Below are 14,046 nucleotides of genomic sequence, written 5' to 3'. Positions count from 1 at the left end.
AGCAAATAAAATCACTTTATAGACTTAGATTGTAAATGTATATTTCATGATACATATGGCATATATAAAAATATAAAAAGACAAAATAGAAGGATACATACAAAAATTATCATGGTAATCTCTTAAAATATAGGGAAGGGGAAAGGGGCCCAGGGCTGGGTGACACAGAGGATCTTCAATTTTATCTGTAGCATTTTTTTAAGTTAAAAAAAATAAGTTAATTCTTTCTTTAAAAGATTTTATTTATTTATTTGAGAGAGAGGGAGGGAGGGAGGGAGCACACAAGAGCAAGGGGAGGGGCAAATGGAGGGGGGAGAGACAGAATCTCAAGCAGACTCCCTGCTGAGCACAGAGCCCAACAGGGGCTTGATCTCACAATCCTGACATCACGACCTGAGCCAAAACCAAGAGTCAGATGCTTAACTGACGAAGCTATGCAGGCTTCGCTAATTCTGTGCTTTTCTGTGCTTTTAAAATATTTTTTTAATTAAAAAAAATTAAGTCAACAGTTCGGTCTTCCCCCTTTAATGTCTCAAGAACTGAAACTTGAAAAAGCCTATCTCCATTCATTTGGGTAAACCCATTCCGCCAAGAGTACAAGTAACAAGCGCTAATGTTGAATTGTTCACCAAATCCTCCCTGAGGTCCTGCACAGGAGGGGTCAGGCTGGACCATTTCCTTAAGGAGAACACATGTTCTTTTATTAAGGTTTTCTTGAGGAATCTCTCCTCTGTAAAAAAGTGATGCTGTCTAATATAGTTTCTAGTTCCAACTTAACAGATAAACTGCATTTATTGATTTTTGGTGTTTAAAATTCTAAACACTAGAGTTCTGGATTCTCGAGTAAGCTTTCTGAGATCCTTCCCCCCACCAGATGGTATAACACTTAATTTTCTGAGAGCACTGGCCAGCTGTTTCAGGAATGTTCTTCTTGTTTTCTAGAATGTGGTTTGTTTATGTGGTACTTCCCCAACACCCTGCCAGCCTGCACACCCACCTCCAACAATGCACAGTGTAGTCTAAAGCACAAAAAACCCAATTTCTGACTAGACTCACACTCCTGAGTTATGATTGCCAAATGAGATATATCTGGTGTTTTAATTTCAAATTAACTTCACGTTTCTTCATCTGGCATTTCTGAAGGTATAAGACACCCTGTGAAAAACTGTCTCCCTACGATCTGGTGCTTGGGAGCGTTGCCCCTGACTTAATACCACTTGGATTCTTCTATATGCCTCTCAAAGCTCCACCTGAAGGAACCAGAGGTTAATTTAATTCTTACTTAAATCAAAAGCCAGAGTTTTCACTGCCACTTTGCATGACAAGAGCATTAAACAGGATGGCACTCTACCTACTCAGACTTGAAAAAGCCCACCGACTCACATCACACAGGAACCACCCATGCAGCTCCCCCTTACTGGTCGTGAACAACATACGGCAATTTTAGGGAGGCTTATACCAGGTTCCAAGAAGGAAAGCTTTATCCCCGAGCTCTCTGCTCCTAAGGCCCAGGTAGACGGGCTCTAGTTGATAACAGGTCTCAACGTCGCAGTCCTATTCCCTCATGCCAGTAGCCAGTCTCCAACATCCAGCCGTATGTTTTTACAGGAACCCTACAGACATCACCAGAGAATTCAGAAGCTGTCACCCAACCCCAGCTGTATTCTATCAGGGGTCTTCATGTTGCTTTGCTTTCTATTTTCTGCAACCACATTATGATAAAACTGGCAGCCACAGAATTTACCATCTGCTATGGATACTGAAAGGGGTGTGTGTTGGGGGGAGGGGGGGATCTATGCATACGGCAAATGCAGCTGACTTACTCCCAACCAGAGCTGAACAAAATATGAAGGACGTACCCATTCACTAAGCAGAAACCCAGACATCCGCTTATTTCATCATTTTAGGTGAACCCAGCAAAGTATCTTGCAACCTTTCTCTCATTCTACCAACAGAGGGAAGTCAGCAAGGATGCTGGGCCTCTACGGGAGAATGTTACGTCTCTGTGCCCTGCAGAAGCCCCTCACCCACCCCACCCCCTTCCTCTACCCTGCCCACGCAGCTGCGGCATTTGTAGAAACTGCTTCTTTTTGTGAGAGAATTGCTCATGAAGACTCTGCAATAGCAACAGATGTGAGGGCCCACATCACTGAATTAGGATGCCCAGCGACTCTCTGGAGAGCCTGTGGCAGGGTGAGGTCTCTTCTAGAGTCTACGGTGGCTCTTTATGGAGCGGTAGATGGACCAGACTTTGGCCTTGCCGGTTTCGAGTATTAGAGGCCCTGGTCTTAACATGAGAAGCCCTGGCCATGTACCATATTTGTTCTTTGAGCCTCACCCAGGCAGATACCTGGCTTCCGAAACCCAACTAGCATTTCAAAGCACTGGCAGGGTGAGATTTGCAGAGGAGTCTCCGGTGCGAGCTGGCAATGCTTCCCTCCCCCACCACGGGCAGCTCCCTTCCTTCTCCCTCACACATCAACTACTGTTCATATAAAAATGTCTGCTTCACGGGCTCAGCAGACAGACAGAGAGGTTGCAGATACTAAGACTTCTTTATATGCCGCTGGGTGTATAGTTTATGCAAGGAAATCCCCAATATGCTGAATTGTGTCTGGCCTCCACTAACATGAACATTCACTTGACCTCTGTGGAGCACCAATGCAGCGGAGGGCTGCCAGCCTATACGAAGGACAGTATGGCCCAAGAAGTGCACACATGCATCGCACACACACACCATCAACAAAGTAGACACTGTACACGAGGCAAGGACCTTTTTGAGTGAATCTACCATAATCACCGAACGCCTCGATTTCCTTCCTCTGAGCCCTGAACAACCTATTAATACAGCGCCCACACATGCCAGGCACTGTGTTAAGCACTGGGCGGGGGGGCAGTCCAGGGGGTACCTTACAGACAGTGTGCTCTCATTAACACTTACAATCCACCAAGAAGGATCAACGACGAAGCAAGCAATTTGTAAGAACACTTTCCCTAAGGGGGGGAAATGCGGCACTACAGGGACAGTCGCAGAGGCTCTAACACCAGAGCTGAAGAGGGCTCAGCCCGTCCCCGTTTCTACTTCTTTTTCTTGAAGTTCGCTCCCTTTGTGTCCAGTTACAACATTTAAAAATGTAAACATGCACAGCATCAGAACTGTGCATAGTTACCTATTTTAGGATCTTTGGTGATGCATTTAGAGGACCATCAACATCATCTTTCATAATACTGGACAATCCTAGTGTTCCACCTTTGGAAGTTCGGCTAGAACTTAACTGTGCCTGTCCTTAAAGAACACAATAAAAGAAATCATTCCCACTTAGATGGAATTCCTTTCACTCTCTTTCTCTTTTGGTGGTGTTCTTTCTTCCAATTCAAAGTTCTTTCCCTCCAATTTTCAGGAGCTGCCCCCTGAAGCCGTCTTGCAGCATTCTCCAAATTCTAGGTATTGTGTGTTAGATGGAAACACATGTCATCAGAACAGAGATCCTTACTCTTTGTTTCTGGATAGATTGCTGTTAATAAGAGACTCATTTTCACTTTCAAACTGCTAAGTAATTACTTTTTCTCTGGCACAACCACTTGCCACTCTGTTCTAAAGAAACTGCATGTATGTGGATGTATTATGCATGAACAGTTAGCATAATGGATGCATATCTTGCTCTTTAAAGTGGCTTCTTTACTGATTTTTTTTTTAAATAAAATACTTTGGGACCTTCACCTCTGAAATTGACACAAGAGAAAGAAATTCTAACAATAGACAACGGGAGCCAAGATGCAAACAGTATCATATATCTTGCTTCTTGAAACATAAGTCTTGGAAAGTGTCTGCCTCATTCCCTTTCATTCATTGTTCCTGGCAAGCTGACAGACCCGCCTGATGCAGTTACAGCAGCTCATCCAAACGACTTCTAATCAGCCACTTAAACATGTATTCATTTCAAAACTCAATCTCAAGACATAACATTAAATATAAATACTTACTGTTTAAAGGCAGATATTCTTCTATTATACACATTTCCTTCTCTTTACGCACACTCCACACACACCCCCGCCACCCTGAGAAATGTGAAAGCTATTCCATTAAAAGCTCAGTGAGGCCCTGCCCCCCCCCTTATAGGAAAAAGCCCCAAACAATTATGACAAAGATCCTGAATGAGTCATAAGGAGAATGCCCTTCGATTGTAGGAGCGGGACTAACATCTGAATATGGGGACTGCTTCACGAGCAAACAATCACATTTTATTTGGTTGATTCCAAAACATATAGTCTTCTATTTTTCCATACCTCAAAAAACGGATGTGGACGTCTTGTTGACTTCAATGTGATAGGCTTTCTTAACTTTTTAACATACTGCTGATAATGTCATTTAGAAACTAGGCAAAAAAATAATAGAAAGTAGAACCCTTTCCATAATCTCCACTTATCCTGAATTTAAAAAAAAAAAAAAAACCTGAACTTTTTACATTATAATTCAACTCCATATGACTTACTTGTACCCTATATACTATTTTGATAATAATTTTGGTTGATAAAAGGTGATAAGTACATAAGAAATACAAAGATGTTTTATTATAAAGAAGTAAACAATTAATTCTGCTTAAGAAAAAGTTGGAGAAGACTTTAAAGAAAAAAAATAAGGGACATGTAATCCAAGCATTAAGAGCTAATAAGAGTTTGTCACATAGTCTGGGGCAGAATCCTTATCTTTTTGTCCGTTTCCATCCCACCCTCAAACTCCAGACATTCACTTACAACAGTATAATTTATCATTTGTCCACGTTGCCTGTGTCCCTCATTAGAGTGGTTTTACTCAAGAGTGGGACTTTCATATATTTTTCTTTATACTCCAGAACTCAGAAGGCATTCAACAGTCTTCCCTTCAAAAAAGCTTTCCTTATAAACTCAAACAGATTTTGATTCCATCCTCAAAGATTATGAGAAAAGCCACAAAATGATCCACATTACATCTTTCTTAAATAGGGCTAACTGCAAAGGAAAAGATCATTGACACACTGGCCCACCTTTCCAAGTCTACTCTTCCCCTTGGCATACCTCTGTCACAATCTGCACCCACACGCACTCACACACGTGATGTTTCTGACGTCAGACTGATTTGATATTTAACTTTCGGTTTTTAAGCACAAACCTACAGATGGTCAAGACAAGCGATCCAGAAAAGAACTGAGTCTGATAATTTGCTATGGAAAATTCATGAGCTAACAACAAGGAACAAAGAATAACACTAAGATGTTGGTGGAAAAGGTCAATCAGCTCCCATGAGTTTACCTCCTTCAAAAAGAACATTTGTGGTCAGAAGACCCGCATATGAAGCTCAACTCCGTGAAGCCCTGAGGTTCTGTTCTCTGTGCACTGGAGCTGACACGGGGCTGTTCGGAGCATCAGAAACATCAGGAACGTTAAGTGAGTGTGTGTGACCCACAATAGCTTCCTAATAATAAACACAGCCCCTTAAGCATCAACTCATGTCCTACCACTTGTCTCCACAGAGGAGATTCCAGAAATCCAAAGAAATCAAGCCCATTGCCCCTCTTCATTGATCAGGTTCATCATCTAGCAACAAAGAGAGACGTCATGTGGATGCGAAGAAGGGAGAGATAACTTGTAAGGCATTCATTCCGGTCCCTTCCACTCGTGCAAAACTCCCCCCCAGATCAGATTAACTACGGCAAAAGGACTTTCCCTTTAGAGTCCTATCCTTGACTAATTTTAAACTCTGGTTTGGGGCTACAGGGGAAGGATGGCCACGTGTATTTGTGGGTATGGACAGGGCAAAGCTCACTCGGCCAGGCGCAAGAAAGTGCTTTGCCAGAGAAAATGGTGCTCTCCGTTTACCACCTCCAGAACTAAAGCTGCTTTTCCTCATTCTATGCTGTATAAAAGGCTTTTATTATATGCTTCCAACCTTTGTAATACAGTCCCCCCTTTTTTTGGGAAAAAAATCTGCAAGAATAAGCCTGTTAGTCCTTTAACAGAAGATAAACAGAATGCAGTGAACTTAAAACCACTCTATTTTGTTTTATCCAACCATAGCATTCCATTCTGCATTCATATCTTTTCTTTCCATTTCTGTTAATAGTTATTTTTAAAGAATTAGCACAGAGGAAGGTCAGTAATGCACACAGATGTTACAAAAGTATAAGGCCATACTCCATGTAGAGAAACATGCAAACAGTTAATGGGCAAAAGTAATTCATAGTCTTCCTTTTTACCAAATGCATTTTACCTATAATTCCACTTGTGTAACAGATGGCTCACTTAAAAACCTCACTGCAGAAAGTGGCTCTCGGTTAAATAACCATCAACACCACCAGCAATGGATGTTTCTAGAACGTCACTATTGTTAGGGCAATGTGAGGTCTATATGTAAGCAGGGATTAGAGGAGGAGAAGAAAGAAAACAAAAAATTTACTCTTCTGCCTCTCATGTCATTCATCTTCTTCTCTATCCTTCCTTCTCCATCACATGAAGACACCTGTTTGCTTTCTCCCCTCCTATCTTCTAGTCAAACAGTTCTCCTGAATTAACCCTTCCAACTCGTCTTGCTCTTCCCCTCCTAGGCCAGGACACCTACAGAAGAGACTCAACTGGTAACTTCTTGGCTCTTCCCCCTACAGCTGGAAGATGGTTGTGCATCTGGGCAAAGACGCTCAAGCTACCTGCCCGAGCATCCCCCACGGGTTCCACTCTGAAATCACGGGGCATCAGGGAACCAGGAGTTAAGCACAAACCCCCCACCTGCTGGCATCCTCAGCACATCTGTGCTTTTGGGTAGTTATTGTGCTAGAATTGGGAATCTTGTCAAACTATTTTTCTGGGAATTTCTTACCACATTAGAGATGCATGCAGCAACCACTTTCTATCACAGAGATCTTCATCACCCCCACCTACCTACCATTCCCTAAATCACCTGATGGAAAGAAAAGAAGAAACTTAAGATTTCACAGAACATCAAAGACTTATGTGCAAATGTGCAAAGGAGCCTTAAAACTGGGTGAAAAATAATGGTCTCAAAATCCATTTTCATACGAACTAGAGTTCATACCCTTAATATCACCAACCGTGTTACAGCTATTATATGTAGCCAATTAATATGAGTGAAAAACTTAAATATGATTAACCCGCTAAATAACCTCAAATATGCCAAAGGTTTTACAAATATTCGGCTTACTGTCCATTTTCATTATAGATCCTACTCTCAAATTTTAAAGACAAGGTCTCATAATTTACAGCCATGATAACAGTCTGCTTCCATAACTACAAAGGACCTACAATGGACAGCTCTGCTCTCACTCTCCTACTTTTCAATTCAATTCAGCACTCCTCTTTTTTTAACTTAGACCTACCTGCTGTCCCCTCACTGACCTTACAGGAGGAAAAAAAAAGATATGTAAACAAACATTCACAAATCTTAGATGGACATGTACAGAGACAAAAAGGTAAGTAGTTTATAAAGGTACGTAAAATTCAATGATTTCAGCTTAAAAATAAAACTTCCAGGGCCCCTGAAAACATTCTCTAGGCGTTACTATCTTTGTAGTGGGTGATTTTCAACTTCCAGTATATTTTTCATATACTTAGAGGACACGAGCCTAAAAAAAAGTTTATGAAAGAAGATGGGCTAAACACCAATGTCTAACGCCAAAGAGTTCTCTCCAGAATGTACTCTGTCTAAGCCCCAAAGATACATGTCTTCCCTTCAATTCCATCACTAGAATCCCAAATCTGGTTGTTAGGGGAAAAGTACAATTCTTGGGGGCTTGAGTTGCTTGGCCTGGTGCCTTGCTGCACATTTAGCTGTGCAGTTAATCTCCCAGAGCAGCGCCCACTGTGGCATGCCTGCTATTCTTTACCATCTGGAGCCTGGAGTTGATATTAGCTTGAACCACACATGCAGGAGAAAAGAAAAAAGAAAAAAACTCTCATTCGCATTTAACTGAAATTGGTTGCAGAACAATGCACCATGCCGTCCAGGCTTTCACGCATGTAAGAAAGGAAAGAAAGGGTAAAGTACAAACCTTCTCCTTTGTTTTCTGGTTCTCTGCTCTGAGGTCTTCATATTCGCCTATGGCTAAAAGGAAAAAAAAAAAAAGAAAAAAGAAAAAGAAAACCAATGTTATAACACCATCAAAAGTTTACTGCAGGAAAACCCCGGATCCAACTCACCTCTATTGTCTCTTTACCAGGTTGGAGGTGGGGTAAAGAGGCCACAGAAGAAGGGCGTCTGCTTTTAAGAGTAAGAAAGAAAAAGAGACCACAGCAGTTGTGAGTGCACCAAGCCAAATTTCAGATCTCCTTAGGTCAGAGAAAGACCTCAAAGCCATAAGCGACCTATGACAAATCACTTCTCTCTGGTGCTCAGCACTCAGTCCTTTGACAGGAGACAGGTGGGTGCTCCCTGAAGTTCCTTCTAGCCCTGTTAGTCTGTGGTGCTGTAATCAGAGGTTTATTTTTAAAATCAGCCTCCAGAAAATAAAGACAGCTTACACATTCAGTTCAGTGTCACACATCTGCTTTATCCAGGGAGCAAAGGTTTATAACATACGCATTCAGCTAAGAACAACTATTTTCAGGCACTGCAAGATCATGCATCAGAAGCCATGACCAGATCCCAGCCAGATTCACTTCACTAAGTTAGAAAAATACGTGAACCATTTAGAAATATTTCCAACTATGTGAAAAAACAGCAGCTTATTATTTAAAAACCTCATTGCCAGACAAATAAAGTAGCCTGAACACCCACATTCATCTTTTATCCAAAGCACCATTCTTAGACAAACTCACGATTGAGAATATGATGTTTACAGCATAGGATGGAAAGAAAGAGCATGACCCAGCATTAGGATGGACAGAATGTGCAAGGTGGGCCTCCCCCCAGACCAGCCCCTTGACTGGCACCACAGAGCCAGGCCATTATCAGATTGGATGTTTATACTTGTACTTTCCAAAAAAAATGTAATTGGGATTTATCTACAAAAAGCTCAGTTAAAAAAAAAAAAAAAGACAAATAGAGTCTCCTATTTCCATGAATAACCAGATGATAGGAAAAAAAGAATCTGAAACCAGTGGCTTCAAGAACATTCCAGATAATCTGGTCATTCATTCTAGAAGTGTAGGATTCTAACCACTGGAACAGAGAAAAACCCCCAAATAAACAATTCACATGGTGAAGTATATCCTTTGTGTCCTCCAACAGTGACCTGAAGGATTCAGAATAGCTATAGTGATCGTAAGACCACACCCTTAAAATCCAACCAAATGAACAAATATTTGTGGGAGTACACCACCAATGCCCTTAAGTTTTATTGGCACTCCATGACCATCTAAATTAGAGTTAATGGACAATTTTATTGAAGCCACACCCAAAAAGAATCCTTGAAAATTAGCCCATAAAATAGCTGAATGTATACATGTAAAGATAAAGCCTTTTTAAAAATAATTACATTTTCAACAGAAAATGCTTGAGTGACCACAGACTGAAGTCCTGTGCAACCAGCTCCTCATCAGCCTCCACCACACAAAGCCCAACGGGTATAAACTAAGTTGTCCTTGGTTATGAAAAATCAATAAAATGACCCCCACCCTTTTTAACAGAAAGAAACAAAACTAAGAGATTCTAAAAATATATACCTATGCACTGGGTAGTCTGTGGTCATGGTCCCAAGTCTTATTACTATATCTAATATTCTTTCAAAAAATAAATAAATATTTTATTGAGAGACTTTAGTTTACTTGACATTTAAAAGTATCTGCAGATGAAGTTGAAAAATCAAGACTGATTTACCACTCTATTCTTGATGACCTACTTTATAGACGTACAAACAATAAAGGCTTATAAAACCATGATCTCATATTGACATTAAGAAAATGTTTTCTATTTAAAACATTAGATAACAGCTTTGAAGCTTTTTAAAAATACCGATACCATTCTTCCATTATATTGCCAATAGAATCCAGATGAAACACTGCAGACTCCCAACTATAGGGTCTTCATGAAAAGCATTAATTAAGAGCCCTTCACCTATCATGCCTTAATGGAAACCACAGACAATGTGCTTTCTTGTGACTACGTGCAACTTAAAAAAATAAAGCCAGGTAAAGGGAATGGAGAGGAAAAGTGTGGGGAAAGTATGGGAGGAATTCCCAGTGGGAAGGGAACACCTGGGGAATAAGGCATAAATGAAAGAAAAACACTTATTTATATTTTTATTTACGTTAGAAAACTAAGCTCACTGTCCTAAACAAGATTTACACATACACAGACACACACACACATACACACACACACACACACACACCCATAGTGAATATACATGTAACCCCATCCTCAGCGAAACTGGCAAAACCTGAAGTGACTATAGTATCCAACTACTTCATTTTTGGCCATGCTAAAGGGTCATGGAGAAAGCCTTCTCTTTGTTTCAGAACTGGCTCAGAGTTTGGAAAATTTTTAAGTGAGTCACACAACTCAAGTGCTTGGATGATACAGATCCTCCAAATCTTGAAGTAACCAATGAAAAGTAAAGATGAACTGGACCAACACTCTGCCGTACGAAAGATATTCACGGCTTGGGAAGACTTCATCTCCTGGGTTCACAGGTACAGTTTATTTCGATGTACTGTAAGGTCACATCGCACAGCAATTTAAAAGTGCAGCCGAGGGACTTTGGTCTAGTTGGTTAACCTCTCTAAATCTCCAATTCCTTCTCTGGAAAATAAGAATGAAAATTATATGTCTTTCTCATGGTGTGGTGATTAAGAGTGAGCTAACATGTAAGGTGTAAGAGTGCCTGGGTACATTACGTGTTCAATACATGTTAGCCACGCTCGTTGTTACTGACACAGCAAAATACATCAGATCTTGTGTGTGTGATAAGAGATCAGGCTGCTCCCTAATGCCCTCAGTCTCAGGCTGACTTCGGTCGCACAGGGCCTGAAAGCTGACAGAGCAGAAAATCTCTGAAACCCTACTGCTGCTACCCTGCACCAAATAAAAGGAGCAGAAAGGGGGCTAATAATCAGGTGTAGTGTGTTGTAGTAGAAAAGAAAAGAAAAGAAAAGAAAAGAAAAGAAAAGGAAAGGAAAGGAAAGGAAAGGAAAGGAAAGGAAAGAAAAGAAAAGAAAAGAAAAGGCAAAGAAGTGGAAGCATATCCAGGAGCTGTACTTCTCAATCCTGGCTGCACACCAGAATCACCTGGGGAGCTTGTAAATCATACAGATGTCTGGCCCCCTTCCCGCCCACCCCACCCCAAGATTCTAATTTAACTAGTCTAGGGTGGACCTTGGGCACCATATTTGTTTGAGAAGTGAACACCCCAGGTGATTCTAACGTGCGGCCGGGGAAGGGGAATCGCTCCATAAGAGTACAGAATGGAAGAAAAAGGGAGACGTGGAGAAAACAAGGAGAATATCAGGCAAGGCACGTGTTTCAAGAATCATGCTGGTTTTCCATTTTCCAACTCCCTAATGCCAAGAAAGGGAGCTTCCTTTCCAAGCTGCAAATCATGACCTAGCCAGCCCAGAAATCAGATGAGTAGACTTAGTCGCTTCAGAAGCCTGACACTTAAAGTTCATCAACGCAGGCAAGAACACCTCTGGCTAGGGTGAGTCATGATCACGGTTTGCCCAGGACTTTCCCAGTTTTAGACTGAAGACGAGCCCAGTGTCCCTGGACACGTCTCAGTCCCAGGCAGGCTAATGACCCTATCTCAACTATAAGCACCGGATCGGTACTTCCCAACCAATACCTTCTAGACCTGCACTGTCGAATATGGAGCCACTAGCTACATGTGGCTACTTACATGTAAATTAGTAAAAATTAAAGAAAACTTAAAATTCTGTTCTTTGGTTGCACTGGCCGTATTTCAAATGCTCCACAGCTACCTGTGGCTGGGGGCTCCCACAGCGGACAGCGGACACAGGACATTTCCACCACAGCAGGAAATTCTGCTAGACAGTACTGTTCTGGACATCCCTATCCGGACAGCCTATAAGCACCTCAAACTCAACATGTTAGAAGGTGAACTCATCAAACTCCCTTTCACCCAAACCTCCTCCTTCCCACACGCATGATGTCCTGCTGGAGTCATCACCGACCTGGTCCTCAGCTAGTACCTCAGGGTCATCCTTGATTCCTCTCTTTCTCCCACCTTCTAATGAATTATCAAACTCCTCCCACCTCTTAAAACGTCTCCCCAGTCTGCCCTTCCTCTACAGTATGTCTGCCCTAATTCTAATCCTCAATAACGGTAAAGTCCTCTCATGGAGTAGCCTCTAGCCTCCCTCTATCCCAAGTTCATTCTTCACAAAGTAGATGGTTAGCATACTAGCAACCTGGTTACCTCATTCTTGCATTTAAAAGACCACAGAGATGTTACTTCACAACCTGAGACACCAATCCCCACTCCTTCCTGCCACTCAGCCTTAGAGACCACCACTCGGTCCATCATACCTCTAAGACCTTTCACACCCAGGTGCCTTTATAAACATTTTTCCCTTCACCTGCAAGGTCTTCCCCTCCCCATGTTCCCTACCTCCTTCTTGACAAAGCAATTCAACTGTCATTTCCTGTAAGAAACCCTCCCACATACCTAAGGCAAAAATCAACTTTTATATTTCTAATATGCTACTAGAGGACCCTGTTCCTATATCTCTACTAGAGCATCTGCACATAACATTATAAATTATCTGAGCATAGTCTGTTTTGTCTTCTCTCCCATTTGACTCATTGCTATAGACCTTATACCCAGCAGAATACGAAGCAGAGTCGGACCTACGTTGACTGAATGGCTGGTTCATATAAATCTGTGATTTGGAGAAATTAAGCCAAATACGAACATCCCCATTTTAAAAATGAAGATACAAATAAATAGAGAGAAGTCAAGTCCACAGTAAGAAATATTGGAGGCAGGACCGGTCTACTGATTTCCAAAGTCATTCGTGTAAAAAAAAAAATTACTGGGCATTACCGTGTGCAATGCACTAAAACACTGGACCGGAAATAATCCTCCAGGGTGAGGACTATGTCTTTACGCACGCAGATACCAACATCTAGCACAATGCCTGACGTATAGCAGGTACCGGATAAATATGTGTTAAATTAAAGAGGAAGAATGGATCTAGGTCTTCACGTGAACAAATCGTGAGAGAGCACATACTCTCCTCCCCATATTAAAAGGGTCTCTTACATCACGTGTCACAACAAGATACTTAATAAAAGTGAAGCTTTAAATAGCCATCAAATATAACCAGAAAAACCCTGCCTCATAAGATCTTCTCGTGCAGATTCGCATCCATTAAGTCTGCATCTTTGAGACTCATGTAGCCTTGAAACACCTCTTACTAATGGGGAACGAGGACATGAGTCATACGAGATAATGTTCAATTAGGACATTATTCCCTTCTGCACATATGCCAATGGGTCCTCTTTTAGAGCCAGAGCAGAAAGAGAAGTCATTTATACCTCCCTTGTTAATTAAAGCATTAGAAAAGCCAGAAAAAAAACACTACTGGAAAACCTGATCAAAAAACAAAGATGACAGATTTCACATCTGAAAAGAAATGATGGCAAACCTGAAATGTATGCATTACTTGGTAGAACACACAGTTCACTGCTAATGAATTAATGATGCTTAAGAAGTACTCCCAGCGAACTGGAGTAATGACTTCAAATTAATCCACAGAAAGGAAGGAAACTGAGTATGTTTAAAATGCATGTATAAGCCTGGTTTCCAGGCTGGCATGGAGCTTTTCTGTCACCACTCCTGTCCTCACAACAACAGAAAAGCGGAACAAACTGAAAATCAATGACTCTTCTTAGATCCACCAGAGAACTGAGGTCACAGGGCAAAGCGCCATTCCAAAACTTGGAGAGATAAGCGAGATACAGACAATCACGAGTTCCTGGTGCTGAAGCCAACGTGCAGAACCAGCTCCACAACCAGTAGCAAGAGACGGAAACCTAAACTGTCACTGGCGAACTGCCGAAGGCTCAGTTCTAACAAGTTTGAGGGTTAAAAACTCCAG

The 14,046-nt window shown here is 41.6% G+C and overlaps 1 protein-coding gene across 2 annotated transcripts in view; it reads right to left on the bottom strand.

The window, feature by feature from the left end:
- SHTN1 (shootin 1) overlaps window positions 1-14,046 on the bottom strand; it is a 95,999-nt gene that overhangs the window by 73,829 nt on the left and 8,124 nt on the right. The window contains exon 2 of one of the 2 annotated variants that reach the window (XM_045803233.2): window positions 8,040-8,092. The exons of the other annotated variant lie outside the window; for it this stretch is intronic. Within the exon in view, the coding sequence (XP_045659189.1) occupies window positions 8,040-8,092 (53 nt within the window). The remainder of the gene's footprint in view (window positions 1-8,039; window positions 8,093-14,046) is intronic. 2 annotated transcript variants of the gene reach the window in all.

Source organism: Ursus americanus, chromosome 6 (assembly GCF_024610735.1).
Source record: "Ursus americanus isolate L20-20 chromosome 6, mUrsAme1.1.p, whole genome shotgun sequence".
In the NCBI taxonomy this organism is placed as follows: Eukaryota; Metazoa; Chordata; class Mammalia; order Carnivora; family Ursidae; genus Ursus; species Ursus americanus.
This window is presented reverse-complemented; position numbering and strand designations above follow the sequence as displayed.